Raw genomic sequence first — 27,833 nt, forward strand, 5'->3', positions numbered from 1 at the left:
TCTGTTATGATGCTTTTAAGTCAGAAAAAAAAAAAAAAAAAAAAAAAAAAAAAAAAAAAAAAAAAAACAGATTTTCCTGAGGATTTTACTTGAGGATGTCCATTATGGGGTCACATTTTGCCTTGGGTTTCCTCAAGCATGGCTTTATGATGAGCTGTCTTTGCTCTTAACCTTTCCCCTCATTTACTTCCCCTCTCAAGCTTTATTTAGATGTTCACTCTTTTTTTTTTCTTAATAGTTCAGTGTATGAATAGCTTTCTCGTATACATCGTTAACTTCAGATCTTTGGGAAAATGTCAAAGTTTGAGCCTGGACTGTACATCCCTCAGGTTTTTTTATCACTCCAGTGACAACTGGTCCACTGTTTCTCTGTGTGACAGAGCTTTCTTGGTAAATGTCAAACTTTATTTCAGTTCTTAAACTGACAACTCAGTTAAAGACCTTTCTGATTTGCATTGCACTCCCAGGGCTGCATTCAATTTTAGAGGGAAAATGACTGTTTTCCCATCTGAGTCATTTGTAGCAGAGGGCAAAAGGAAAAGATCTAGGATGAGAACAAAGACCTAGGATGAGGAAAGTCAAGAGCAGAAGGCAAAGCCTGTTTGACTGGGCTCTGATGTGACTTTTGGGGTTTTGCCTAGGTCTGTAAGTGAGGGGGATTGCCTCCATGCTCAGCCTAGATAGGCCTCATATGTACCTTCGCTCCCAAGAAGAGAGACAAGCTACTCCTTTGGTGTCTAATTTCTTGTTAGAAAAAGAGCTCTGGAAAATAACTTTCTCTAGGAACTTAAGCACACTTACTTCCATCCCTGCCAGCAGACTTGAGTTCAGAACTGGAGAGAGGCACCACGGGTAGGCCCTGTGCCTTTCACTGCCTCTTGGCCCCTCATGATTTCATGAGTAGAGGGAGGTCCTCTGTACTGGTGAGATCAAAAATGGGAATTTAACCCTCTTCATTTCTAACAGTTTGCAGTGACACTTCAGGTCAAGCATTAGGTGCTCAAGCTTTTAGGAAGTCATTCCGGAGTCATTCTATTTCAGGGACTCATGCATTCCTTAGAAGTGCAGTCACGTGGAGTCTTTACATTTATTCAATTTCTGTGATCTAACTTGTGGTTGGGAGTCTTCTTGTATTTTCATGAATGATATTTGGGATTTCTTGGTGATCTCCAGCCCTGATGCTTGTTTAGCTTCCAGCAGGTGAAAGCAGATGCATTTAGCCTGCTCCAGCTCTGACATTTGTCCTCGTATCTCCATAAATACTTTCAGCATCTTTTTTGTAGGAAGTCATCTTTTCCCCTAACGTGGCAGTAGAATAATGACCAAATATAGATCCAGTTATCTTTTCTCCCTTCTCCTTCTTTCTGTTCCAAGTTTATAAAGCCTAAGGATCTCTCACCTTGACAACATTACTGAGGGTAGATGGTACTAACTTCTTCAGCAATCCTTCTTAGAGGTTCTCCTTTTCTAAATGGTGTGATTTTTTTTCCAGGCTACTTCAAAGACTGGCCTTCTCTGTTTCCAAATTATACTTTCTACTCCTAGAGCAGTAAACCTGACAGGCAGCATAAGGACAACAGAAGCAAGCAAGGAGAATTTTGTTTGTTGTTTGCCGTCTTCTTATAAAGATAGTGATTGTACAACACATTAAACAGAGTTTCTCTTAGTCCAAATATGTGACGAGCCAAAGCTATTTTAAGGATAGAAATAAATTAGTTTTTCTGATGTTTCGTAGAAAGACTTGCAGCTTTTTTCACAATCACAAGATAGCCAGACAACGAATTCCTATATATCTTAGTGATATCTTAACGCATCTCAAATCTTTAAAAAGCTGATATACGATCCTGACTTTTTCCAGGCACTATAAAAAAAAAAATGAAGAAAATATGGCAAGCTGAATACCTATTAGCAAGTAGTAACTTGGACAATTGCAGTTGTTTTCCGTTAGCTCGGAGCTATTTGTAGGGCCATGCCCCTAACTGATGCCATTGCAGAGCACTTGCCAAAGTGTCTGCCAACACTGATCATATAAAATCACTAAGTACTGGCCATTAAGGGTAGCCTGTAGGCACATTCAAGAATTTCTGGAAACAGTTTTGTCTCCCTCACATCTTTTTCTCTGGAAAAAGCTTTGTGACTTTTTCTATATCCCAATTCTGTACTCAAGGAAAAAGGATTGTGACCGACTTCAATAGCTCTGTATTAGAAAGAATGATGAAATTACTCCAGCTTTCTCATTCTAGAGAGCATTTTGGTTTTTTGGATGGGTGTTGATTTTTTCCATTATGATAATTTCTTCATATTTATGTTTTTGGAATATTTTTATGGTCACAATAACAGTGATGTTGCTTTACAAAAAAAATACTTATTTTCTTGGATTCTTGCTTGTTTTTATTCTGACCACAGGTCAACTTGCTTCATATTTTTTTCTCTGAAACATGGAGGATATGGTTTTCGGAAATGAGAGTCAGTGAAAACCTTCAAAACAAATCCCTTTATCTATCTGGCTCTCTAATTATTTGAGAGCATTCTTCAACATTGGCATGTTTTTGATAGCAATTTCATATATGGGAGAAATACTTTAATGTCAAGCTTTACAAAAAATTTTAAATGTCTCGTTTAAATTAGGTTGATAACTTTAGTCGCCTCCCAATATATTTAGGAAGGAAGGAAGGACCATAAGGACAGAGTGGAATTTTCTTTAAGATATGAGACTTTTTTTTTTATTCTCTCTCTCAAAGTCCCGCCTTGGAATGGACCAATGTCAGAAAATGAATCAGGGCTTGTGTCACAAAACCAAGCTGTTTTTTTAAGGTGGAAGATGTTCTCTGCTTGGTGAGCCTCCCTGGAAGGAGGCAGGATGGGATCCGTGGTTTAGGAGGCTGAAAATCCCCTTGGAGAAACTAACCTTTTCCATTCCCTGCTGCATGGATGATGGACAAATCTCTTAATACTTCTTTAAGAAGAAGTCACAGGTGCAAGTTCAGAATTGCAGAGTCTAAAATCCATAATCCATTTGCTTAGCGCCTGAGCAGCTGGCAGGTGGTGTATGAGCTCGGAAGCAACCTGGGTGCCTGCAGTTGTGTTTCTGCAGCTGTGGCAGGCTGGGTGGCTTCACGCCTTACTCCTGAGTGCCTCTGCAACGCGGAGCAATGCTTCGTAGCTATTATAAAACCTAGCTGCTGGCAGAACGGGATGCTGTAGCGCTCCCTTTCCACTCCCATCTGAGTTTTGGTGTGCCTGCTGAAAGCGTTTTTGCTACTCAAGCACAGTCAGTGGCTTAAGGCAAGTTTCCACGTCTTAGGAGCTGTGCATTTATTTTACATGCGTCTCCCAACGCCCATCACACGGTAGTTGTTTTTAGTCACTGCAGACGTGGACTAATTTGAAATGGTGGCATAAGTTTCTCTAGCCTTTCTGCCTCTATACAGGCCAATTATTTCAGCTAATTGTTTCGATTTTCCCCACCCCTGTATTTTAAAATTGCCTCAATGGAAAGCGACAAACTTTTGCAGTAAAAGTCAATCTATATAAAACGTTTCTGTGTGCGGTATAATTCTGTAAGTTTTTATTTTGGCATTATAGCCCGATTTCATTGCGCAGTGCTTCCCTCCATTGTGGGCACAGAACCTGTATTTTATGCCAACAAAAATAATTTCAATACAGTGTACTTTCTCCATGCAAATAACTTCAGCATCCACCATGACTTCAGATGTCATTTGTTTTTAACAGCTGTGCTGTTTAATCGCAGCAACATTTTATTAAAAACAACAGACCTTAAATAAAAATGTAGAACACATGCAATTTAAGATTTTTTTTAATTCTCGCTTCTGTGTTTTGATCTAAACACATACATACGCGCTAAGTTTTTAGCAGGCTGACATTTGAATAATTAGGAAAATTATATCTGAAAGTTATGTTATGACCAGCTTAACATTAAGTCAGTGCAATTCTCACAAATCTGAATTTCTCTGTCAAAAGTTCTCCTTTTTAACATTTCATTATTTTTAATGCTAACATTGGAAATGATTCATTTAGTATCTGGAAATCCCAGTCCTTGAAATCAAATTTAAAAAAAGGCTTGGGGTTTGTTGTTGTGATGGGCACGGGGGTCAAATACGTTCTCTGACCAAAAATTTGGGAAGTGCTTGTTATATGATATCTAATAGCTCAAATGTTGATATCATGTCTGAAATTCTGATACTAAGCATAAAGATTACAAAAACTCATTCCTAATATGAGGTAAAATATACTTCCAGGTGAAAAAGAACTTGGGATTTTTTAAATTTTAAAAATAGAAATCCAATCAGGACATGTGCTATAGGGTTCTGGGAAATGTATTTTTCTTCCAGTATATTCATGACATCAACTGTCCATTACTTGGTGGTAAATTCACATTGAAATCAACATGCTTTCAAGTAAATTTCCTGCTTTAGGTTTTGTATGCTTTTCTTTGTGCACATACAAGGATGTGCAGATACGAGGATTCCCGTTTCATTTTTTTTCTCGTTGTGGGTGAAGAAAAATCCTTTCTCATCATGGTCCTGGGCAGCCTACGCTGGGTGTCCCTGCCTGAGCAGGGGCTTGGACCCGGTGACCTCCAGAGGGCCCTGATGACCTTATCCCATCTGAGACTCCATGCTTGGACCCGGTGACCTGCAGAGGGCCCTGATGACCTTATCTCATGCTGTATCCCTTTTTGAAGATGCCAAACATTTGCTCTTTTAAAAAGGCTCCATTTCTCCTTTCCTGGAAACTTCCCTTCTTTGCACTCTGTGCTGCAGTGTGGGGCAGAGCATCAGGCCCTGTGTGTGTTAAGCTTTGAAAAGCCAGCTTATGGCAAGGAGAGAGCTTCCAGCTTTTAAATGAAGGGCCTTTTGCTTTGCAGCAACGCTAGGTTGCTTCAGCCCTTGCTTACCTCTGCACTGAGAGCAGGGACACGGGCACTGCTGCTGCACCGTGCTCAGGGGAGGGAAGCAAAGCGAGTGGAGAGGAGTCAAAGCCATCGCATGGGAGTTCAGCTGAACAAGCTGCATGTTGGGGATGAGTCTGGAAAGGGCCTCCCCACAGCCTTCACCCCACTAGTAAATGAGATCACACCCTTTAGGTAGGATATTTACTCTCGTCTTTTCTCCCAGAAGGAGTAGAGGAGGGGAATGCATTTTCTTTTTCTGGCACTGTGTGTTATTTGGAAGAATGGCACTGTTGACATATGATTTCCATTATGTTGTGTATTGAGAAATAGGAGTCTTAGTTTTACCACTTCCTAATATTTTAGTCAAGAATGAATAATTCAGATTTTAGGATGTGCTACAAAGCTTCCTCTCCTTCTGTTTGCTGGCTTTTAAAGATAATGTAGAGAAAATGACATGAAGGAAATGCTCATATTTGATTACATTTTCAAAAAGCTTTAAATAACGTACAAATTCTTCAGTGCCATAAGCCATTTATTTCTCATTCAAGTTAAACTGCAGGCAATAAAAAATAACTTCTCCATCCTTGTGTTTTGGGGCTTTTTCCCTCCTTTTTTCTTTAATTGTTACATCTGCTGAAAGAAGACTGCTCCAAAGCGTTTACACTGTGCCAACCCTAAAAGGCTGCAGTCTCTAGGATTTCCTGTGACATATTTGTGCTCAATGATACTGCTTACAGTACCAAGCAAGGCTAGAGCATCTTGGACAGAACACAAAGACTTTTTTAAAAAAAAAAAAAAAAAAGTGCACTTTGAAATTTTGCATCTAAATTGACACCTCTTTAGAAAAATACTCTCCTTTAATAAACCTGCTCTGGTTTTTCTTCTAGAAATGTTGTGAAAACAATACCTTTGAACAGTGTCCATTTTATTCTGCGCACTGTGGGTTTAACCTATGCTCTGTGGGAGAGGGAAGGAAAGAAGTTTCTCTCCTTCATGTAGCGATGACAGTAGGAAAAGCAGCGAGATTCTGTTTCTGAGCCGTAACATTCACCAGAACTGGTTGGGCTTTGGCAGTTGGATGTGAATTGCGTTTTGATTCTTTTCAAAAACTCGACTCGGTATTCACGGTGAAATTTAAGGTCATGCCATTAGTCAGAGCAGTTCCGGTTAAACAGATCTGCCTTTCACGTAGCCAGCTTTCCCCTCTTTCATGAGGAATGAATAAGGGAAGCTGCTGATGAGGAGTGATGACAGCCACTGCCAGCAGCAAGCGGTGATAGAGAATTCAGTGCTCTAATAAACGGGGTCATTATGCTTTCTAGAGTCAAATGGCTGAATAAAACCAACGTAGAGTACTTTTAAAATACCATTTTTAGAGCAGTTCTTCTGTACAAATGGTGATTCATGAGCAACAAAAACCTTTATATATTGCTCTCCTAAAATTTATTCTGAATTGTGCTGATAATGAACATGTGGGTAACAATAACTCACATACCTTGCAAATAATTGACACAAAATTTGGTTGACTTTCAACAAAGTGTTTAATTCATTTTTTTCGTATCTCTTCTCTTTTTCCTTAAAACACAAAATGGTATTGTAGTAAAATGTGTAAAAGTCTCTGACTGCTCATACATAATCGCTGTTCATTTTTCCAGCTAACAACCCTAGCAGGACATCAGCCATGAAGATAAGCATGATCCCAGCATTCCCATTCACTATAAATTTACAGGGTTTCATTTTTTCCTCCATTGCCAGAAAGTGGCTTGAAGAGCCACTTCCTCAGCTCTCCAAGAGCACTTCTGGTGAGGCGGCCATGACTTGTGGCCATCTCCTGCCTGACAGAAGGGACTTCAGGGGCTGGAAACAGACTTCTTTTTCAGGAGGCCAGATCAATGGTTTTAGGGATAAGCCGTGTTATGTCAGCTTCTTCCTTCACTCCTGCAAACACAGCTGTGTAACAAAATAGAAGCAAGCACTTGGCATCCAAAGAGAGGATGGGGTTTTATTGAAGGTTATGAGGATTGTTTGGTAGAGTACCAAGGGAAACTGAGAAGGCGGTTGGACTTCTCTGGTTTGCCATTGTTGGCCTTTGCCAATTTGGCACTTTCCAGAGGAAGACTTAATTTCGTCTGGGAAAGAACCAAGCTAACTCTTGGACACTGTGGTGGGGAAGTGTCTCAGCCTGACAGTTGGTGTTCCTGAAGCCGTGCCTCAGAGAAACCATTTAGTATTTTTATTTTATTTTTTTTAAGAAATGCAGGAGAAGAGAGTAAATGATCTCAGCTCTGAGCAAGTAATAAAAATGACTAAAAATGACAAATTTGTATGGTCTAAACATTAAGTGGGCTAAGAACAAGGTGTCCTGTATTCCTGATGATCGAAGGGAAAAGTCATAATCACAAAGCACATAACAAACTTTTTTAAAGCTCTACAGACACTTTTTTGAACTGTTCAGGTGGGCAAAGTGACTCTACAACAAACTTTCTATCTTTAAAACATTTTCTTAAATTTTACTAATTTTTTTTTCTTTTAAGTAACCATTTATGAAACTTAGATAATCCATCCTATAAGCCACTGATTCAAAGCCAGCTTTCAACACACAAATGATGTCTTTTAAGGAGAGATTTACCCAAGACTGGGTTTCTTACTACTACTGTTCTTTCAGATCCTTAGCAACCCATGTTTGACACTTAGAAGTTTGTGTGCCCACAATATAAGGACCTGTTTTGAGCATCTTCTGGAGTTTAGCATTGAGGTTACTGCCAGCTGAGTTTTAAACTTGGCTTTGCTTGTGAGAAAGACTTGTGAATAGCAAAAGCACATCGTGCAGGGGAGCTGCGTGTTGAAGGCAAATGTCCAACGTGCAGATTCTGGGCCAGGTGCTTTTGGAAGGTTAGTCATACCTATTTCACACTTCTGAAGGAAAAAATCTGTAGCAACGTGAGCTGTCCCCTCAAAAGCAATGAGGTGGCTTGTAGGTTATTTCGGTTAGTGCCATGGTGATCAAAAACAGACTTTCAGGATCCAGCAGATCTCCTCACAAGTTACCTCAGGCTTCTCAGAATCTCTTTATAGCCTTGGGTCAGTCAATGACAGCCGCTGCCTGAAGAAGACTTCACTTCTTATTCCCAGAACTGAACAAGGGGGAATTCTTAGGGCCCTCAATCATATTCCTGTGGTTTGGCTCTCTGTGAATCAGGTGGGCATTATAAGTCTTCAAGGAGTGTTGAAACCCATTTTTCCACTTGGAACCCTTAATTGTTAGTGGCTGATACGGCTTTTTCAGTCCTGATGAAATCAGTGCTGTCTGCTATTGGTTCTTCAGAATCACCTCTTAAAAAAACACATTGAGCAAAACTTTTATGCTGGCATCACCTACCTCACCACCCTATCCCTGTCCGTAGGATGTCTTTATGTGTGAATTTGCTAATAACTGATCTGCTTTCTCGGGCGTGTTTTCAATATTTAACGGATCCAAGTTCCTTGCAGGAATAAGGGTTCTTCTGGTCCATTTGTGCCTGGACTTTAATGACAATGACAAAGTGACAACGTGTGAAACATATAAGCTGGGTACCTGGAGTTGGTATCCAGGAAAGAAGGCCTTCCTTCTCCCAGTGGGCTTGGCAGGGCAGAAGGTGTAACTGGTCTGTGGACTTGAATAGCCAGATATCAGGCGCTGGTGACTACAGCTGTCTTCAGCATGACAGAAACTGGCAGCTAGACCCAGCAGTGCCAACAATTCATCCGAAGTAATGAGTGTAGATTTGGGTGCTGCAATTCAAGAAGGATACAAACCAAATGGATAAAGTCCAGAGGAGAGACATGAGTGATGAGCGTTTCAGAAAGCATAACTTTCTGAAAGAGTGGAAGAATTGGGATTGTTCCCCGTAAGAAAAGCAGGTTGTGACACCGTTAGTCTTCAGCTAACGGTGTCAGGTTTTCCAACGATAGGTAAGACAAGAGGCTAAGATAGAAGAAGAAAAAATTTGGATTTGATATTTTCAACAAAAAGGATATTGAAGCACTGAAATAGCTCACTGAGGACATCGTAGAGATTCTCAGAAGGAGACAGAAACAAGGTAGACAAAGATCTGTCAGAAATAAAGGAGGTATTGTTAATCCTGTCATTGTGAACAAGTTTGGGTTAGATGCCTGCTTGAGGTCCCTTTATCGCCCTGCTTTTTATTATTAGGTGTTTCTCACGATGAGGACCAAAATCTTTCTATTCAAAGACAGACAATTCTCATTCTCTGTAGTTTTGATTTAGAGAAGAAAGGCCTCTACAGGCTAAATCATAAAACTAAATTTTAACCTTTTTTTCCTGTGGTGTAACTCAAATATAGATTTAAAAGGTACTTCTAATGTTTTAGAGGCTGATGAATTTAAACCCCTTTCACAGCGGACTGGAATTTTGATGGTTTTCAGATGCAATAGGAGAGTCAGTGTCTTAAATAAGCTGGTCCTATTCTTTTGGTTCCCTTGGCTTCTCTGTAAACGTTCGCAATTTGCTCATCTACTCTGACAACCTCTGCATGAGAAGTGAAGGTTTATAGGCATCACAGGATTTCCATTTCTCAAGAACTCCGAAGAATTTTTGCCTCCTGTAGGATCAATGCAGATATCTGTTCCGATAATGAGACCATCCTTAACTTCCAGTATCTGGAGTCCTTCAAAATGCTTCTTTCTGGGCCGTCCTGTCCTTTCCTCCAGAAAAAGATAGTACCAAGAATATTTTGAAACAATTTGATTGCACCAGTCTTGACACCTGTTCAGTAGAATCAACCAACCATATTTTAGTGTTAACTCTGAAGATATTCCCACCTGCATTTTATTTTCCTAAAAACAAAGTACAAAAAATTCCAGTTCCACTGAATATTTTCATATTAGCCTGCGTATTTGTATCTTTTAGCTGAAAGACGCTGTGAAAATATTTAAAATGTATGCCTAATCAATGCAATTGTTTCCAGACTAATCAAAGATAAACTTTTTTTTTTTTTTTTCAGGAACTGCATCTGTGGCTGTTGCAGGTCTTCTTGCAGCTCTGCGTATCACTAAGAACAGGTTATCGGATCACACAGTGCTGTTCCAGGGAGCTGGAGAGGTATGTGCTTTTATACAGCAGAAATTCTAATCTGAAAATTTTTCTTAATATTTATTCAAGTTATATGTATTGAATTCACAAGAAGATTAAATGAGTGGAATGATCACTAAAGCTTGCTAAAAGTTGTTTTTTAATTTGAACATAAACTTTAAAAAGTCTTCTCTGACCATCCAGTGAGGCCTCATATTTTTTATAAGAAATTTTGTGGAGATCCATTCTTAATTACTTCAGGTTTTAGCTCTTCAGCTGTAAGTTACTGAACTGCTCTCAATATAAACAAACAAAAAATTTTGGAAAGATGAATAAACAGCCAAAGGCAGCCAAAGGGAAATTAAGTAAAATATTCACCAGTGTCAGTGTTATTTAGTAAGAAGCAGTTCCCCTTTGATTTTTCCTGTCATTAAATACAGCTTTTTAGTATTCTGCATGTCAAGATCATCTATTTCTGAAGATTTTAATGCACATTTATTTTTTGATACTAGTTTTTCAATGTAAATTTCTAAGCTACTGACACGCAAGCGAAGGCTATACTTATATACCAGATGACAGACACATTGTAGATGAGGTAAGTCTGCAGTCCCAAGAGGGTCCCAAGTCCCAAGGCTTTTGAAAAATATCATTCGTAGTTACAAAACTCCTTGATAGGTGCAGTAGAATAACTCGGCTTTGTGTAGTCCAGGTATTTTTAATTAGATTCAAAATTTGCTGCTACTGAGATCAGGTCTGTAATTTTCAGAATTATTTACATCCTTGTCTAGTGTATCTCAACACATTTTTACATCAAGATTGTCAGTCTCTAAAGTTCCTTCCCCTGTTTTTGTTCCATACTCAACAGACATGAATCCATGGTCTAATGTTTTATTTTATTTTTAACTTTTATTTTTATTTTATTTACTTTATTTGTAGTAATAGTATTGTCAGTGTGCCTGTTGCTGTAAAGAGGTAACGGTAGATATCATTCCAGCATTGGAAGTTCATTTCTGAATAAACTATGTATTTCCTAAATACAACTACCTATTTCTCAACTGTTAGGTAGAAATAGGGAAATCTCACTCACTTGATTCTCCGTGAAACTGAATAATAAAGAACAAGAATCAGAATCAACCCCATTAAAATTTATGAGTTAGTAATCCAAAATACTGAGTGGTCTGTTGGTTCATTTTGTTGCCTGCTTCTCAATCTATACCTGTCTTTGGTGTGTTGGATGAAATATAAAATCCAGTAAGAATGATACGTTTCAGCAAAATATTGATAAGCGATTTTTTTCTTGCCCCTGCTTTTACTGGGAGCACAGCCAAGTCTAGAGTTACAAAACATGTGAACAGTAGGTAAAAGGAGACTTACCTTCTTGATGGACATTTTAAAGAAAGATAAGGAGCAAAAATTCTTTTAGGTCTGTATTTTACTTTCTGGCATGCAGAGTGTGGTTTTCCTTGATTTAAATTGTGAAATAAAAATCTAATGAACAAAAAAAACTTCAAAGAAAGAATATTAATTATTTTGGTATTATATGGAATAAGTGTTAGTTTTAACATTAGAGTTTGTTTATTATGCTGTCCACACTGCAAATGCTGTCAAAATTTATCTATACCTTTCAGTATGGTTTCTAACTACCAAATATTAGTATTTACTTCACAAAAAAAAAAAAATCAATTTTATTGTTAAATTAAATAATTTATTTAAAATAATGGTTAGAGGAAACAAGTCAGCAAGGGATTTCTTTCATTTCTAGTTTCATATGCTTCTTTTCTTTTTCCTTCAGGCTGCACTGGGGATAGCAAACCTCATTGTCATGGCTATGGAAAAAGAAGGAGTATCTAAAGATGCAGCTGTCAAAAGGATATGGATGGTTGACTCGAAGGGCTTGATAGTGAAGGTAATACAGTTTTCTTGGAAACTTAATGATAGTTATTTGCAGTGTGTAGATAAAGGCAAGAGAATATTCTTTGTAAAAGCAACTACAGCAGTTTCTCCCTCTTGACATAGCAAGCAGTTTTTCTTTTCTAAAGCGTATTAAATGAATGACAGACTTCCCTGTTACTTCAAGGGGAGTGTGATTGTGCCTGGAGTTCCTGCACCATTTCTGTTAGGGATGATCACACAATAAAGAGAATTTTTCAGCAGTTCATTAAAATGATATGTAAGGAAAGAAACGTTCAACTTGTGGGTTTAATATTTCCCATGTTAACACAATTATTATTTGTAAGCACAGTCTTGTATGAGGATGCTTATATATATGCTATTAAGATAGCATTCAAGATTCTTTTAAAAGGAACAAAAATATTTTTGAAGGGAATATTTTCCTGGTGTTGGAAACATGTCATCCTTCTGTGAGAACTGAGATGTATTGCATCAAATAGCTTCTATGCACAGTGATATAGCTCATGTTGCAGATGTTGTGGTCTGCAGTGCTATCAACACTGCTCAGAATTTGAAGTTGCTGAGAGACTTCATCAGTCACCCTTACCTCATTCCTTCTGTGTGCCAAAATAAAGAAACATATGTATTCCATGTGCCAGAATAAAGAAACTGGTATGTTTTAAAAGGTGGTTATGTATTTAATAGTTTGGGAGCTACTTAAAAGAAATATATGAAAGGCTCGTTGGCTTTGCTTTTTCACCTTACATATTGGTTAGCATTGTTTATGGTGATCTTTGTTCGTACTGCACACTCGTGCTGTGTTCTTTAGCTCTCTGATATTTAGGATATTTTGTAATTCACATGACTGCATCAGGAGCGTGCATTCTGCAGTCAATATCTGTGCTGGTTTATTAAACAGCATCACAACACCTTTCACTCATCCTGATACAGAGAAAATAGTGGGATCATAGGCACTGAGATGGGAAAATCCTGTAAAGGTCATCTTGGACACCTCTTGCCGGATACCATAAAAGTAGTCTGATCAGGTACAGAAGAAAGCTGGAACTTGGTACTGTGTAAGATACAGATGGTTTTCTGTTTGCTTGTTTGTTTTTTTAATTAGTGTTTTTTATGCTTTTGGTGTTCATCTAATAATCGTAACATGCTTTGAGACCAAACACAGACGAGTGAAGGCCTATGTATCTTCTGTGGCTGCTGAAACTTAGAGGTTGCCTAACAAGAACGATGCGTTGCTCAATTTCCTCCTCTGTAGAGTCCAGGAATATGATTACAAAAATAATACAACTGGGCTAAAATCACCTCCTGGTGGTGTTACAAAAATTGACAGACACGAGCAGAAATAGAAGAGCTTCACAGCCCTAAAGCAGTAAACCAGGTCTCAGTAGTGTGGCTGTCCTGCTGGGGTGGTTAGGAAGCCCTTCTTCCCTCGCTCTTGTTCCCTCCTGCTGCTACTCTTTTGCTACTCAGCCAAGAAGCCTTGCTTGTTGCTCTTGGTACCCAGCACCTCGCTCCCTTCACAGTTTCCAAATTTTCAGTACTTTGGTGACGGTATACTTTCCTCACCACCTTCTGGCTTCAGTGCTCTCAAGCAAGGCCAAAACCAGTCAGTTACTTACACGGTCTGTACCTTCCTTTTTTCTGCTTATTCTTTCTGGTGGGCCTTTACTTGGGTTTTGTCCAAAAAGCAGTCCACTGAATTTCATGTCCTGCCTGGAGAATATTTGTGAACTGTTCATGATAGCCAGACATAACAGTTGTCTGAGACAGATTAGGGCTGACCACTACTTGGCTTGCTCTGGAATTTGGGACCAGATGTTGATGCAAGCGGTGGGAGCCGACGGTGCACATTTCGAGTCATTGCTGGTTGTCCTGGAAGACCTGGAAGTGTCGGCCTCCAAGTCTGGCAGAGCTGGAGGGGCTTGAGAAGGGGTGGCCACTTCCAGCTGTGGTGTACGTGATGGCAGAGCCAGCTGGAGCTAGATGTTGGGGACACTTCAGTGCCAAGCCTGAGCTGGGCAGGAGGAAACTCATCTTTGGCTGAGGGCTCTGCAAGTCTCATCTTGGCTTTCCTCTGTAGCTAGATGTCCCCCCCCCCAAAAAAAATACACAAAAAAAGTCCCCCCAAATAAAAAGGAAATACAACTTAAGCCTCTTAAAGCTTGTGCTTTAGCTGCCAGGATGTTATGCTTATAGCAAGTAAATAATTAAGCTCTTCCTGATTCCTTTTCTGGCCTGAGAGGGGATGCCTTTATTTAGGTACACTTCGGAAATTATTCTGGCTTTAGGTGCTGCAAGACTTGAGGAACTTTCCAAACGCTTAGAAATGAGATAAAAGAATTGGGAATATTTTTGAGAAAACCGAACAATGGGAAGGGTTCTATTATCAGAAACCTTTTCAGTACTGCCAAGAGAAGATGTGTCAAACCACAAAATAGCTCACCTGTTAACAGCTTCTGCGTAAACTGAACTGACTGTTATTTTTTACTGCTATCAAGGTTTATCAAGGAAACCTGTACAGTGAGAGTCCCTTAAGATTTGTCCTATCAAAAACTGCCTGATTCAAAGAAGTGTACTGCAAACAGGGAAATCTTTTCAGTCCTACAAATATTCTGGGCTGTTGCTTTAGCAGTATGAGAAATAACAGAGCGTCCAAAGACTCAGCAATTACTTTGTCCAAATAAATTATTTTTACATTGTTTTTATTCAATTCTGTCTTTTGATCATTAATTTTGCAATGTATGATTATAATCGTTGTTTCTCCTTTCATCTGCTTTGCATAGCATTGTAACTAGTAGAAACCAAAGAAAAATAACCTTGAAACTTTTGTTGGCCTGAATATGAACAGCTTCCACCTTTTCTCCCTCCCCCAGCCCCAGAAGCTGCCACGAAGTCACTTAGTAGGCTTTTGAGGCTGAATTTTCCTTTGTGGGTTTTTAATTGTTCAAGTACAGCTGTGTTTTCATTTTCCTGTGTTTTATTTTTTTTTCTTTTCCCCTGGGAACCATCTTTCTTCATTAAACTGAGTTCGATGACCAACTTTTCTGCTATGTTGTGGTTAAAGAGTTGGTGGTGAAGGTTACGTTTATTATACTGTCTATAGTTTTGTTCTCTGATTCATTCTGGAGACCTTATAATGCTCATGTTCAAGAGGGCACTTTTTGTTTGTTCATTACGCTTTATACACCTTTTGAAACTATTGTTCTCCAAAAGTGGATGAGGAAGGTTGGCAGATCACATTATGAGTGAAATTTTGTCACTTGAATAGTAGGAATTTATTCTTTGAAACAGATATCACTCCTCTTGAAATCCCTGTCCTACATATCACATTCAGACAGAAATTTAATATTTAAATGAAAGATATTTTTAAAGTTGCTTTTGCACTCTTGTTTACTTGGAGATCATGTAGAAGTAGTTGGGACATCTTCATTTCTGACTTTCGTCATAGGGACTGACTGATGAATGTATATTCACCTCTGTGAACACACTCATGGGTATTGTCTCCCACATTCCTTTTCTTCCCCACACGCTACTCCTATTTTTATTCTGTTAATCACATTGTGCATAAATGTGTGATGTGTTGTGAATGCATTTTGTGTCTTTTTTAAAGCTGCCATAGCATCAGGCTCAGCTATGTTAATGGCCAAATCTTCACCCACAAACATCAAACACAGTGAATTTATTTGTGTCAAGTGGATGAGAAGAGGCAGAAAGTGAGGAACAATATTGAGATGTTCATTTGGGTGGGTTGATCCAGTCAAAAAAAAAAAAGAAAAAAAGAGGCTCACCACTGTCTGAGGATTTTAGTTATGTGCTGCAAAACCTTCCTGCAAGATAGTTCTTGAGGTCTTGAACTGCCTAGAGGGATCATGCAAATATAAGGCACTTTTAACATTTAAAAGGACTCAACAGAATTCCTCCCTCTGCCAGGGATGGATGACAAGCTGGTGCAAGCGTTCCTATGCTGCAAAAAATAATTTGCTTCTCCTGTGAAGTTCACCTGTAATTTGCAATAAAGCCTACATTTTTTGTAATGACACAATCCCTAGTGCAAAAGTGAAGTTCATCATATAGGGATGATGCCACCCTTCATTTTGAAGAGGATGTTAACATGGAGCAATGTCGCTTTTGACAGTTTTGTGCTCCGTGTTTTCTACTTCAGCACATCAATACTTCTGTCTAATTGAGTGCCTTGTTTTTTAAATGTCCATCAGACGTGTGATCTCACCCCCTGTAAGACTTCTGATCAGTCTGGAAGAAGCCCAAACTGAATGGCAAGCACTATTCAGCATCAGCTGCAGTCGGATAGTTGAATGCTCCAGAACATCAAACTTTGTAACGGGAGGACAGCAATAGCGACCAAAATCTAATTTCTGTGGTCCTAATTAATTAGATTGAAGATACCCAGGTATCTGTAGATAATCCCCTAAAATGTTTTCAGAGGAACATAAACACCTCTCCCTTCCCCCTTCCTTTTCCCATTTGAATATCCCTGGCAAGCCATTGCAGTCGAGGGAGCTCATACAATACAGGAATGAGCATTTAAAGCTCACAGAAATCAGGTATCTTACTTCCACTCTGACTGTCTGATTGTTACTGAATTTTTCATATGCTCCCAATCAATTTTAGAAGTAATCACTAAAAAAAAAAAGTTTGGATTTCATTCTGTTTTAAAACCATTTGATAACGGGTTTAATGTAAATTTTTATATACCACTTATTGTTGTATCTGTCTCTTTGGCAAATTTTTAAATTATTTCTGCCTTTCTTTTATCAACAGTCAATAATTCTGACTCTCTACTTTCGTCCTCGATCAAGTCATTTATGGCTAACTGTCTGTGACTTTTTGAGCCAAAAAAACTCCCTTGCATGTCAGCAAAGATGCAACATCTGGGGTATCACCAAAGCAGTTTCTGCCTTGTTTTACTCCTGTACTATCCCAGCAAAGTACTCTGTTTGCTTTTTCAGTTATTCTCATGTCTGGGGAATTAGTCTGTGCAATTTCATCTTGAATTTCTCTTGATCTATATGAAGTATAACTTTTGCAGAAGGGAAGTGCATGAATTTTGTCCTTGAACATTTGTGGCAACGTTCACTCATACTTGAACAGTAATCTATGAAAACAACTGAAGACAAGGCAAAAGGATGATTGGTGGGGTGTGTTCAATTAATACACACGTTATTTTCTCTAACAGTGAAACCACAAAAAAGTGGGTTGTTAAATTTATTAGCATGCAGTTATTTCCTCATTGACACCATGTTCTTTAGATGTTCTGATGAGATGGTGGCCTGATATGGGTGGTTTATGGTTTCTTACACCCACACTCTGGTATTGCAATGAATAATTGTTTTGCTCCATTTTGTTTCTGTTCTGTGGGCTCCTAACTTGCTCTGCTTCTCAGATCTTATCTTCTTAAAATAATTGTCTTTGTAACCTTTGTCCTGCCCGTTACCCTTGTGTGCTTGTTTATATGGGAAGTGTACTTTGTATGCTTGACAGGACTGAAATTTTTTAACAACGTGTTTTTAAGTCGACACCAGAATTATATTTCTTACCTAAATCTTACGTTTTACTGCCAACAATTATGGCAGTATCTGGTCAAAATGTTGTGTGTTTTTTTGGTTTGGTGTTGTTTGTCTGATTGCTTGGCTGTTTGTGTTTCCTTTTTTTTTTTTTTAAGAATTGGTAGCAAACTGTATTAATTCTGCCTCCAAGATTTTTAGTTCCTAAATGAGCTAATACAGGAGTGCCTGTCACCCGAAAGCCCTTGGGCTTCAGTGGCATGTGACGCATGATTTTTATCCATACGTTCATGTTTTTTTTTCCATTTTGCTCATTGTTGTAATTGATATTCACTTTGAGGTCTGGCTATGGAGGGCATCTCATAGTTGCTGCCTACAGCCCTCCATATAGTGCACCAGCAACCTATACAAAGAGTTGAAGCCGTGTAGAGATTACCTCCCAACAGAGAGATGTTACACCAGCTTCTCCCACGACTCTTAAATAAGTCTTTTTTCCCCCCTTCTTCCTTGATGCTTTAATTTTTCTTCTGCTTTAAACTCTGCAATAAGGAACTCACAGGAAACATGCAAGTTAAAAACAAACCCAGAAACTTTTCCAGTTGGAAATGCTCTGCTTACTAATAAACCACTTTGCTTTTTGGTCTTACAGTTCTCATGTTCTTTTGTGGCTCTCATGTCTTCAGTATTTGAGAACCTCAGATGAAATTATTAATTTATCTGTGTACTGATCTCTGTTCTCTTGTTTAAATAAGCTGCAGTTGACACAGTCAAATAGAGGCAAGTGTTTATATAAATAGATTTGTGCCTCCCTGGTTGAGAGACGGGACGAGTGCCAGCGCTGCGTCTAATGTGGGACAGTGCAGTCGTCAGGGTGCTCTGGCTTATTCTCAGCTGCCTCCAAGCTGATGGAAATAGCAAGTCTTGGAGAGCTTCCAGCCGTGCCTCTCGCCTCGCTGCTCTGCTCTTCAGCCCTGGTACATGGGGCAACCCCTGGGAGACCAGCTCAAATGGGCCATGGCATTAGGCTTCAAATTGGTAGCATTTGTAAGATTTGCCTCTTCATTTTTTCAGTATCCCGTATATATAGTCTGCTGTGCAGCCTGGGCTCTTGTTTGTACAGCTGTTTTCTATGAGTTTTCTCAGGGTTTTTTGATGGGTCAATCTTGTTTATTATCTCACCCTCCATTTGGTTCTATAGTATGATGACATGAGTAAGTTTCTGTGGAAACTGTGATGTGTGCTTGCTTGAGGCCTGATCCCAGCATCTCCTTTGCGTGTTGTGCTGTTTATCAACCACTGTAACTAACAACTGAAATAAAAACAGCAAACAAACAAACAAACACGAACAAAAATCTAAAAACTTCTGTCAGTTCAAATCAAAAATACAATCAGTTTTTCATAAAGCTCTTAACTGCCAAGTTCTTTTACCTCATTTTGCTCCTTGGATTCAAAATCCTGGTGTCCAACTCACTATGTCTTACTATTAATAATAACAATACTAATATATAATAGCAATGGCCATCTCTTACTCATTAGGGAGTAGAGATGTTTTAGGATTGCCAAAATCTTTCGTATATAATGTCACAGAATCAGAGAATGCTGCTATTGTTTCTTTATCTCTGTGCTTCATCTGCTGACTTAACACAGTCCGCATTGTAACTCATTTGCTAATAAAGAATTTAGCTCATATTACTTTCCATCTGAGATACCATGGCTAGTATAGCAGCCTATCTGTTTTCAAGTTGCTTTGTTCTCTTTTGTTGAAACCCAAAATATCCCGTAGGTTTCTTAGTACAAAATGATACTGTGATAGAGGCAATATTCCACCCCCCCCCCCCCCACCCCCCCAAGTCATTTCTGATATTTTCATTGAGTCTTTGCACTTAGGTTTTATTAATATTTTTGAGCATGTTTAACTCTTCACCTTCAGCAGTCTGGTAAAGGTGTATTGTGTTGTTTACCCAGGCAGGCTGTGTATGCATTAAAGATGCTCTGGTTGTCTTCCTGGTGTTTTAGTATTTAGTTTGGTGCGTTTTATTCAAGCAAATTTCTTGTGATGCACCTAGCAAATTACCTCTTCTATAAAAGTTAAGGAAGTAATATGGGAATAGATAGCGTTGAGAGATTTATATAATGAAATGTTGGCTTTAATTTCTTCCTTTTCTGTGTATTTATTTTTCATTTCAATTCTTGGGATGCAGAATTCATTTAGGAAGCTGAAGCAAGAAGGATATACAGCCTGATGCAGGAAAGGTTCTTGTTATACACCATAGAAAACATTAAGACAATTTAAGACTACTGCTGTCTGCAGTAGGTGAGTCTTCACACCTCTTTGAACAACAGTGCAATAACATGCTCCTGGAAAAATTCCTCCTCCGCATGGCAAGTGTGGAGTCCCGCAGTAAAACAGTGAGAACGTGTTGAGGCTTGGCGTACTGAAAGGGATGCAACTTTAGATTTTTATTTTTATTTTTTGGTGGTCCTTTGGGGACCCAGGAGTTGGACTCGATGGTCCTTGTTGGATACCTTCCAACTCGAATATTCTGTGATTCTATGATTTAGATCACTGATTTTCTGAGCCCTTTCTGTTAAGTGAATGATTTTTAATAAAGCTAAATGAGTAAGGTAGTGGACTCAGAAGATGAATACAAATGTGACCAAAGATGTTTTCATGTAGGAGTCTCAGAGCGTCATACAGAACCCCAGAACTCATTGAAATTCTTTCTTAGTGTTAGAGTATTTTGAATTTTACCTCCCCTATTGGAAGAAGAAGGGAAGTACCAGTGAGCCGCATGCCGTGTTAATGTGCTAGGATTATGGAGACACATGCAGACCAGAGCAGTTTCTGATTTATGCTGTCGTGCAATGATCCTCTCCAGCTCATTTCCCAGCAGCAGATAGCCAGAGTTCAAAAGCTGGCTAAGGCAGAGCTGGAAAGGGAAATGTCAGAAGACGGGCTCGGGGCTTCTGGGAGGACTTTGAGCCAGGGCTGCTCCATGCTGACAGGTCTGTCCGCGGGGCTTCTCTCCTGAGTCAGGAGTGGGAGTGCAGAAAGTGGCAGGAAGCCAGAGTCGAGACTTCTGCCTATTGGCTCCATCCTTTCCTCTCTGCTGTCTGACAAAAGCTTGGTGAATTCACATTTTGTCCATAGGTGTTCGGGGGGCATGCCTGGAGGCCTCTAATAAATGGACTGGCAGCCTCCTAGTTTGAGGCCAAACACGCAGAACCAAATTGCTTCTTCCTTCTTACAAGCCACAGATTGCCTAGTTGGCAGGGCACCGAAGGATGCTAGCAGTGGTCTTGCCACACCTAGTATTTTTGCTGAACTTCTTATTCCTCAAATTGGCAAATTCATATCTAAAAGATTGTCCTCTAAATTAGCAGAGTTTTGTAACCAAATCTCATAGTTTTTAGGGAAGCATTGTGTAGCTTCCCTTAGGATCACTGAATTTACAATTAAAATACAGTTCTTAGAAGCTATTCATATATATATGTGTGTGTTTATATATATATATATATGTAACCCTAACCCTAGAATTTCTTTTACAGGCATTTTCCAAGCAAAAATCTCTATGTACATAGCTGTTGTTATTTTTGTTAAGCCACAGAATTTAGTATTTCATTCTTAGTTAATAGGCTAGAAAAATATTTACTTGGAGACATGATTCATTCTGAGTAATGGGATCAAGCTAATTCAGGCCAAAGCCAAATAAAAAAAGAAGTTTAATTTTTTCATTTTTCATTTTTTATTAGAATGGTAGAAATTAACTGTGTGAAATTAAGATAGGGCAGGAGGGAATCTGAGTGTAAGCTGACCCACCTAGTTAGCAATAGCCTTGGTAGCCAATGAAAGCCCATGAAGGGTTGCAGTGGGCCACGTTCTGCTTACTTTTTGAGTACTCCTTGCAGTTAATTTAATGAGAGATGGTCATCATGGTCAGTAGGAAATGGGGCTTTTGAGTCTTTGGTGTTGTATTTATAGGTGTGTGAACTGCTCTTCCATCATCTTAATTTTAAAATGTTGAAGTATCTCCTTCAAAAGCCAACCAAATCTAAGACTGTACAAGTAACTGTTTCATGCAGGGTTCTGGTTATTTTCGTTTTGGTGAAAATTGAAAATAAAAGAATGCCAAAATGCTTCTTCACAAAGATGTCCCAATAGTTTGCCTGTTCCCTTGCCCAGAGCTGAAGATCCTGGAGAACTGGAGCACCTGAGACAGGCTGAGGAGCAAGCTGGGCCCATGTTGCAGCTCTTAGAGGGGATTTCTTTTTTCTTGGGCAGCCTCTTGGAGGCTGGATTCTAAGACCAAATTGAAAATTGACCTCCCCAGTATCTTCCTGATAAGCAATTAAGAAAACAGTTGAAAAATTAACAGAGGACAGGACAATTTTCCAAGGCACCCATTCCCAGATCCCCAGGATAAACCTTCCTCAAAGTCAGACTCTATGGAGCACTTCAATTTCCAACAACCAGCCCATTCTAATGAGGAAAAAAAAAAAAAAAGCTTTCATTATAGCATTCTAAGTTATTTCTAGCAACAAGGTTTTAGCCTGGAAGTTACAAATTCATTTGTTCTTTGGTGGCTGAAAAGAAAAGTTCATATTTTTTTCCTCTAAAGATATTAAGGAGAATTCCTGTTTTAAAGGGAGAGGCATCTAAAATGTGTGTGCATAGACTGTGGTGACATCTGCTGGAGTAGTGGGAAATGGCAGACTTCAAAATTTGTATTGACAGAGCGATTCAAGCAATGCTATGCCAAAGATTGTTAATGTTGTGGCATTCTCTTGAGCCCGAGCAGTTTATATTTTACCCACAAAGGAAACCAGGTGCCTCTATAGCAGGATTTCTGTGGTAATATTTCCAAGAGGACACTTAAGACCTGTATAAATACATGCAGACATAACCCTCTTAATCTGAAAACTATGTATTTTGGTCATGAAAAAAAAATATCTGTAGAGGAGGATAAATCTCTGGAAATTCCTTGTAATCAGGGCTGAGTCAAGAAAAGCTGGTATCCTGTGAGGCAGAACAGCTCAGCTGGTCCTGACCACATAACAGACGTACCCAGCTTCCTGTGGTACCCTCTGGAAACTTGTCTTGCAGTTGAAAATGAAAAATTGCCTCCCATTTGGTATACCAACTGGTGTGGTTACTGTTGAGGAGCAGCAGAGGAGCTTCAGCGATGCGATTTGCACGGTGACACATCACAGGATCTTTTTCTGAAGTGCAATAACAGATCTTTCGTTCTCATTAAAATTAAGCAAAAAATGTCATTAAAAAAAGTGAATCCTGGCTTGAATCCAATAATATGCAGAGTCCTAAGCTGAGTCGAAGTTGTCAGATTGATAGACTACAGTGGAATCATGGAAAGAATTCTGTTCCAGTACTCCAGCATAGTTTTAGTGAACTTCCTGGGATTAGGGAAATTTTTGTCTTATCAGGTGGATAAGATGTAGCTAGGGATGCAAGGATATGTATGTTGTGGATGTGGATGACTTGTTGATGCCCCATCCCCAGAGGTGTTCAAGGCCAGGCTGGATGGGGCTTTGGGCAACCTGGTCTGGTGGGAGGTGTCCCTGCCCATGGCAGGGGGGGTGGAACTGGATGGTCTTTAAGGTCCCTTCCAACCTGAGCCATTCTATGATTCTATGATTCTATGTGTCTGTTCTTAGCTATTTGGTTAAAATTACGTTTAACGTCTGATTTTCCTCATGTACTTCCCTATGTCTCTACGTCCTCTACTACTTGCTGAAATTGTGAGGTGTTTGAGGGTCTGGCACTGCCTTTTAGATTTATGTTTGAAAAGTGCCCTCACAGTGCTATATTCTGAGGCATAATAATAAAACGAGTTGTGGAAGCATACACGTTTTAAACTGTTCTGCTGATATTTTTAAGTATGTGTGTATAGACATAGGTCCGTATGGTTAGACAACATAATTCTTACAAGATCTGGCCCCTTCTTGCCCCCTGCTCCATGTTACTTACACTGAGCTCGAAGCCTGTTTGCAGCCCAGTCAATGTCAGTGCTGTTCTGTAGCCCTTTTTCCTGTATCTGTCATACTCCATTTGGAAACCCTGGTGGGCATCTGTGGAAATTGCCAGTATAGGTCAGGTTAAAAGTTGTTTCACAGCTAAGTCAATTTTATTAATACAACAACGGTGCGCTGGAGAGGTGGTTAGAATTACGGTCAAAATGAATGAATGGCTTAAATATAAAAAATGCAGAGCAAAATACGGTCTCCCTGATACTTCCCCACCCCATACAGTCTCTGTCCTTTTAGGGCAGAGCAAACCTGAAAAAGCTCGGAAACTAAGGTAGGATAGGTTATGAATTTCCCTGTCCCAGCACTTCTGTGCTGTTTGTTATATATTTGTGCTTCGTCATCAATAACTTTAAGAGTTTGACCAAATGTTAACAAGTATGACAGCTTTAAGAATTCTTCAAACAAGAAACTTGTGACTTTTTTGTTTAATTGTAAATACAGTTGTGTTCTAGAGCTTTTATGAATATAAAATAAAATTAATTCATTTAACCTACTTCTCAGATAAATAGATTTGTCCTAAGCCTGTTAGCTGTATACAAAGTAACTTTTTCTGATATGTTTTTGTAGGTAGACACAAAAGCAGGAATGAAAAGGACATGTTAAACCAGATACTTTAGAAACTGGTTATCCCAGGATATTAGGTTCCAGTAAGCTTATAATAAATGTCTTTCCTTTTTCTCTCACTCAGGGGCGTGCCTCATTAACAGCTGAGAAAACTCGATTTGCACATGAACATGCTGAAATGAAAAATCTAGAAGATATTGTTAAAGATATAAAACCATCTGTGTTAATAGGTAATTTCTTTTACTTTAAAGCAATGACCTTATTCTTCCTTTGAAAAAAACTGGGGACGTGAAGACACGATCAAGTTCCTCTGAACAGAGTTTACCTTTGTGTTATTTCAGAAAACACTACGTGCATAATGGACTTCTATTAAGCGCTTACACAAATAGTAACTATCCAAGCATGTAACACTGTTTTTACTCCAAACCATCCATTTTACAGGGGGGATAATCCAAGTTGTTTTAAACATCTAATGGAGAACCTTATCACCTTCCTAAATTACTTCTGATCTGATGTGGACAGTGTAATACAAATGACCTCAAACTTAGACTAAGAAAACAGAGCTAGGCACATGCAAATCTGTGTAATTATGAGCCAGTTGCATCTGAATCTTCTTTTCCTTCATATTGGGGTCCCTGGTGATCTGTCCTTTGTGAAAACGAAAATGCAGATTTTACAAAGACTTTTATTTTGTAAAAGCTGCAGGATTTTGATTTCAGTAAAGGATTGTTCATCTCGTTGCATTTTGTTTATTGTATCTCAGTGACAGTTTCAGGAATGAACAGCAAATACACTTGAATCATTTCTATATATATGTAAGACTTGAAAATTTATCCATCTGCCTAGTAAAATCATTCATGAGATGCTAGAAAATCTGAAATGCCACAGTGAAAATTATGCTACATGTTAAAAGCTACTTTTTTGACTGTGCCTTGACCATGTTGCCCTTGTTTAGTAAAATCAGCTTTTGACAATGGTGATAAATGAAACTTGGCTTGATGTTTTCTCTGTCGCATAAATATAAAAGAAAGATGCTACATAAATATGTAAGACTACGAGATGGAGACTAAGTAGTCCAGAGAATTTATTTAGGAGTATACGAGTCTGAAAAAAATAGTGGAACTGAAGAACTGAATGAAAAATCAGCAATAGTTATATAGAAAAATTTTTATCCACTCAAGTGTGCATACTTAAGGAATATTTGCTGTAATGAAACAAGGATGTTTACTGTATGTAATATTTTTATATTTATACCTATGCAGCACTTTCCCTCAAGGCTGTATAAGGAAGGATCTTCCTTATAGATCCTATAGAAGGATCCTTCCTTATAGAAACAGCAATGAAAATTAATCCTTTTTTTTTAGTTTGGGTGACTAGTTATTCAGTATCTTCCCCTAGGCAGCAGAAGTCATGGGGAAATATGTTGATACTCCTTTTCCCAATATTTGACTTAACTGTCTCAGTAAATCCACAGATATTTCATTGCCTGCAATTGCTTGGGGAAAAGCCTTACCCTAGCTGGATCAAATACAAAGAAATTGCTATTTTAATAACAAGGACAGAAAAAGAAACATAAATTGTTCTGGGCATTTTGTTTCAATTTGAATGTTGTCATTCTTACAAATGGCTGTCCAGAAGCAGTTCTGGAAGACATTAAACATTTGGCAACTGCAGACTTAACCAGAAATTAAGGTGTGTAACAGGTCCTTATGTGAGTCAAAATCATGGCTGTCCTAACTGTTCATTAAACATACAGTGACCCAGCTGATCTAGCAGAGCTTTTGCATCTGTGCATCCTTGCCTATTCATAGCAAAAAGAACAAAGAAGTATGGAACAGAAATGTCTGAGCAAGAAATGTTTAAACTCTGGGAGAAGTGGGAGAAGTCACAGATTTGCAACCAATTGCAAAGTTGCCTTTTTTTTTTTTAATCGGGGAATAAGAACAGAATTCAAAACCAAATTTGCCTTAGGCATTACTGTGCCCAAGTAATGGGCACAGTAAACCTAAACCAGTCCTTGGATTCCCAACTCATATAGATGAGATAGAAATACAAGGAGGTTACTTACATCTCAAAAACACAACAATCCCCCCGCTTTTGGCTGGTGAAACATCTGAGGTTCCAAATGTGATACAGTGGCTACACTTCTACCCTGTAGCAGAATCTGACTTAAATGAGGTGCTTTCATACCAAAAGACTGCCATTTAGTCCCTGTGAAAAACATTTAAAAGTGCAGACAGTATTGGAGAATAGAAAAAGCATTATTTTTAATCTCTGGTGGGATGGAAAGGGCTGCATTTAAAAAGATTGTTGCTGTCAGGGAAGCCTTAGACTTGGAACTGGAATGATTCATCAGCTGAGGCTGGAGATGACAGCATGACCAGCTTGTAGGAAGCAGAGACTTTCATTTTATTCTCTTCTTGTCATCACAAAAAGTTGCAAGCCGACACACTGCATTTGAGAGAAACCATCCAGTCTATTGTGTGAGACTAGGAGCCAGAGATGCACATATCTGCTCGGTTTTGGACTTATCTGCAATTAGGTGATACATTTCTATCATACATAAAGGGCCGGACAAAAGTGAAGTGAGAAATTTGCCCAACAGTACAGGGGTGTCTAGGTCCTGTCATATGTTTGGGATAACACTTAAGGTTCACTGTTGCAAAATATTGTATAGAAAACTTTTTCTAACCATGAATGTTAGGAAAGAGGATGAACTGTATTTTAAACAGGGAGGTATGCAGTAAAAGAAACTCTGTTCTTCTAAGTGTGACGTGCATAACTTACCTTGAACTAATCACATTTGTCTGCTTGTTGCGTGTGTTTTTCTTGTTTAGGAGTTGCTGCAATTGGTGGTGCTTTTACTAAAGAAATTCTTCAGGATATGGCTGCTTTCAACAAACGTCCTATTATTTTTGCTCTCAGTAATCCTACCAGCAAAGCAGAGTGCACTGCTGAGCAGTGCTACAAATATACAGAGGTAACCAAAGATTAATATGTCTGGTACATGTAATGAAAATTAAATCTTAAATTTTAAATGGGAGAAAGATAAAGGGTGAAATAACAAATATTAATAGCGTCTCTGTAGATAAAAAATAGTTAAACTAAGTAACATTTTTTTCAGATCTTACTGAGACAGTTTCACTTAAAAAAATAGATTTTATTGGTGTAAGGCAAGACTCATTGTATTTATTATAACTGAAGTATCAGTAACTGTCCATCATTAAAGCCTTCTGCCTGTCTTTGAACTGTACTGTTCATATAACACATACACAGCAGCATGCCTTTCATTTGAGATATTATAAATACTCTTTAGGGTAAGAAAATATGTCAATAAAGGAAATAGAATCTTTAAAATAATTATTAAGAATTGGGGTAATGATTGACTTCTTACAAGGATTTCTATTACGGAGGTGCAGGTGGAAAAGAACTGTGTTTGCTTATTTATTATCGTCTTACATAAGTGCTAGGAAACGCATCCTGTAGTTCAGTCTAGAATTTGCCATGTATGAGTAGTTGACTATATATATTTTATAGTGGCTTATGTTAGGATTTCTTGTCCAATACAGGGCAGTTTGAATGACAGTTTCAGTGTTTAAAAGACAAATTTAGTATGCCCATTCCCCACTGAAAAATACACAATTATAGTGCAGTGGGCTGCATGAAGGGTTGGCTATAACGGGTAACAACATCTGGTAGGCAGAGCAAAGGATACACTGAAGCATTTGATCTGTCACCAAAGCATATAATAAGCAGGTCAGGAAAATACTGCAGGACTCCAAACTAAACAGAATATTCTTCTGAAGAG

The 27,833-nt window shown here is 38.7% G+C and overlaps 1 protein-coding gene and 1 long non-coding RNA gene across 2 annotated transcripts in view; both read left to right on the top strand.

The window, feature by feature from the left end:
• The window catches only part of ME1 (malic enzyme 1), a 180,988-nt gene that overhangs the window by 143,931 nt on the left and 9,224 nt on the right, over nucleotides 1-27,833 (top strand). Inside the window, exons 8-11 of the mRNA XM_080585663.1 lie at nucleotides 9,919-10,016; nucleotides 11,779-11,892; nucleotides 24,150-24,255; nucleotides 26,863-27,005. Of these exons, the coding sequence (XP_080441789.1) occupies nucleotides 9,919-10,016; nucleotides 11,779-11,892; nucleotides 24,150-24,255; nucleotides 26,863-27,005 (461 nt within the window). The remainder of the gene's footprint in view (nucleotides 1-9,918; nucleotides 10,017-11,778; nucleotides 11,893-24,149; nucleotides 24,256-26,862; nucleotides 27,006-27,833) is intronic.
• LOC308192283 lies at nucleotides 11-5,799 on the top strand. The gene is made up of 2 exons (XR_013948696.1): nucleotides 11-4,689; nucleotides 5,556-5,799. It is a non-coding gene; the product is annotated as an uncharacterized lncRNA (long non-coding RNA).

This window comes from Anser brachyrhynchus (assembly GCF_964034855.1).
Source record: "Anser brachyrhynchus genome assembly, chromosome: 3".
Taxonomy (NCBI): domain Eukaryota; kingdom Metazoa; phylum Chordata; class Aves; order Anseriformes; family Anatidae; genus Anser; species Anser brachyrhynchus.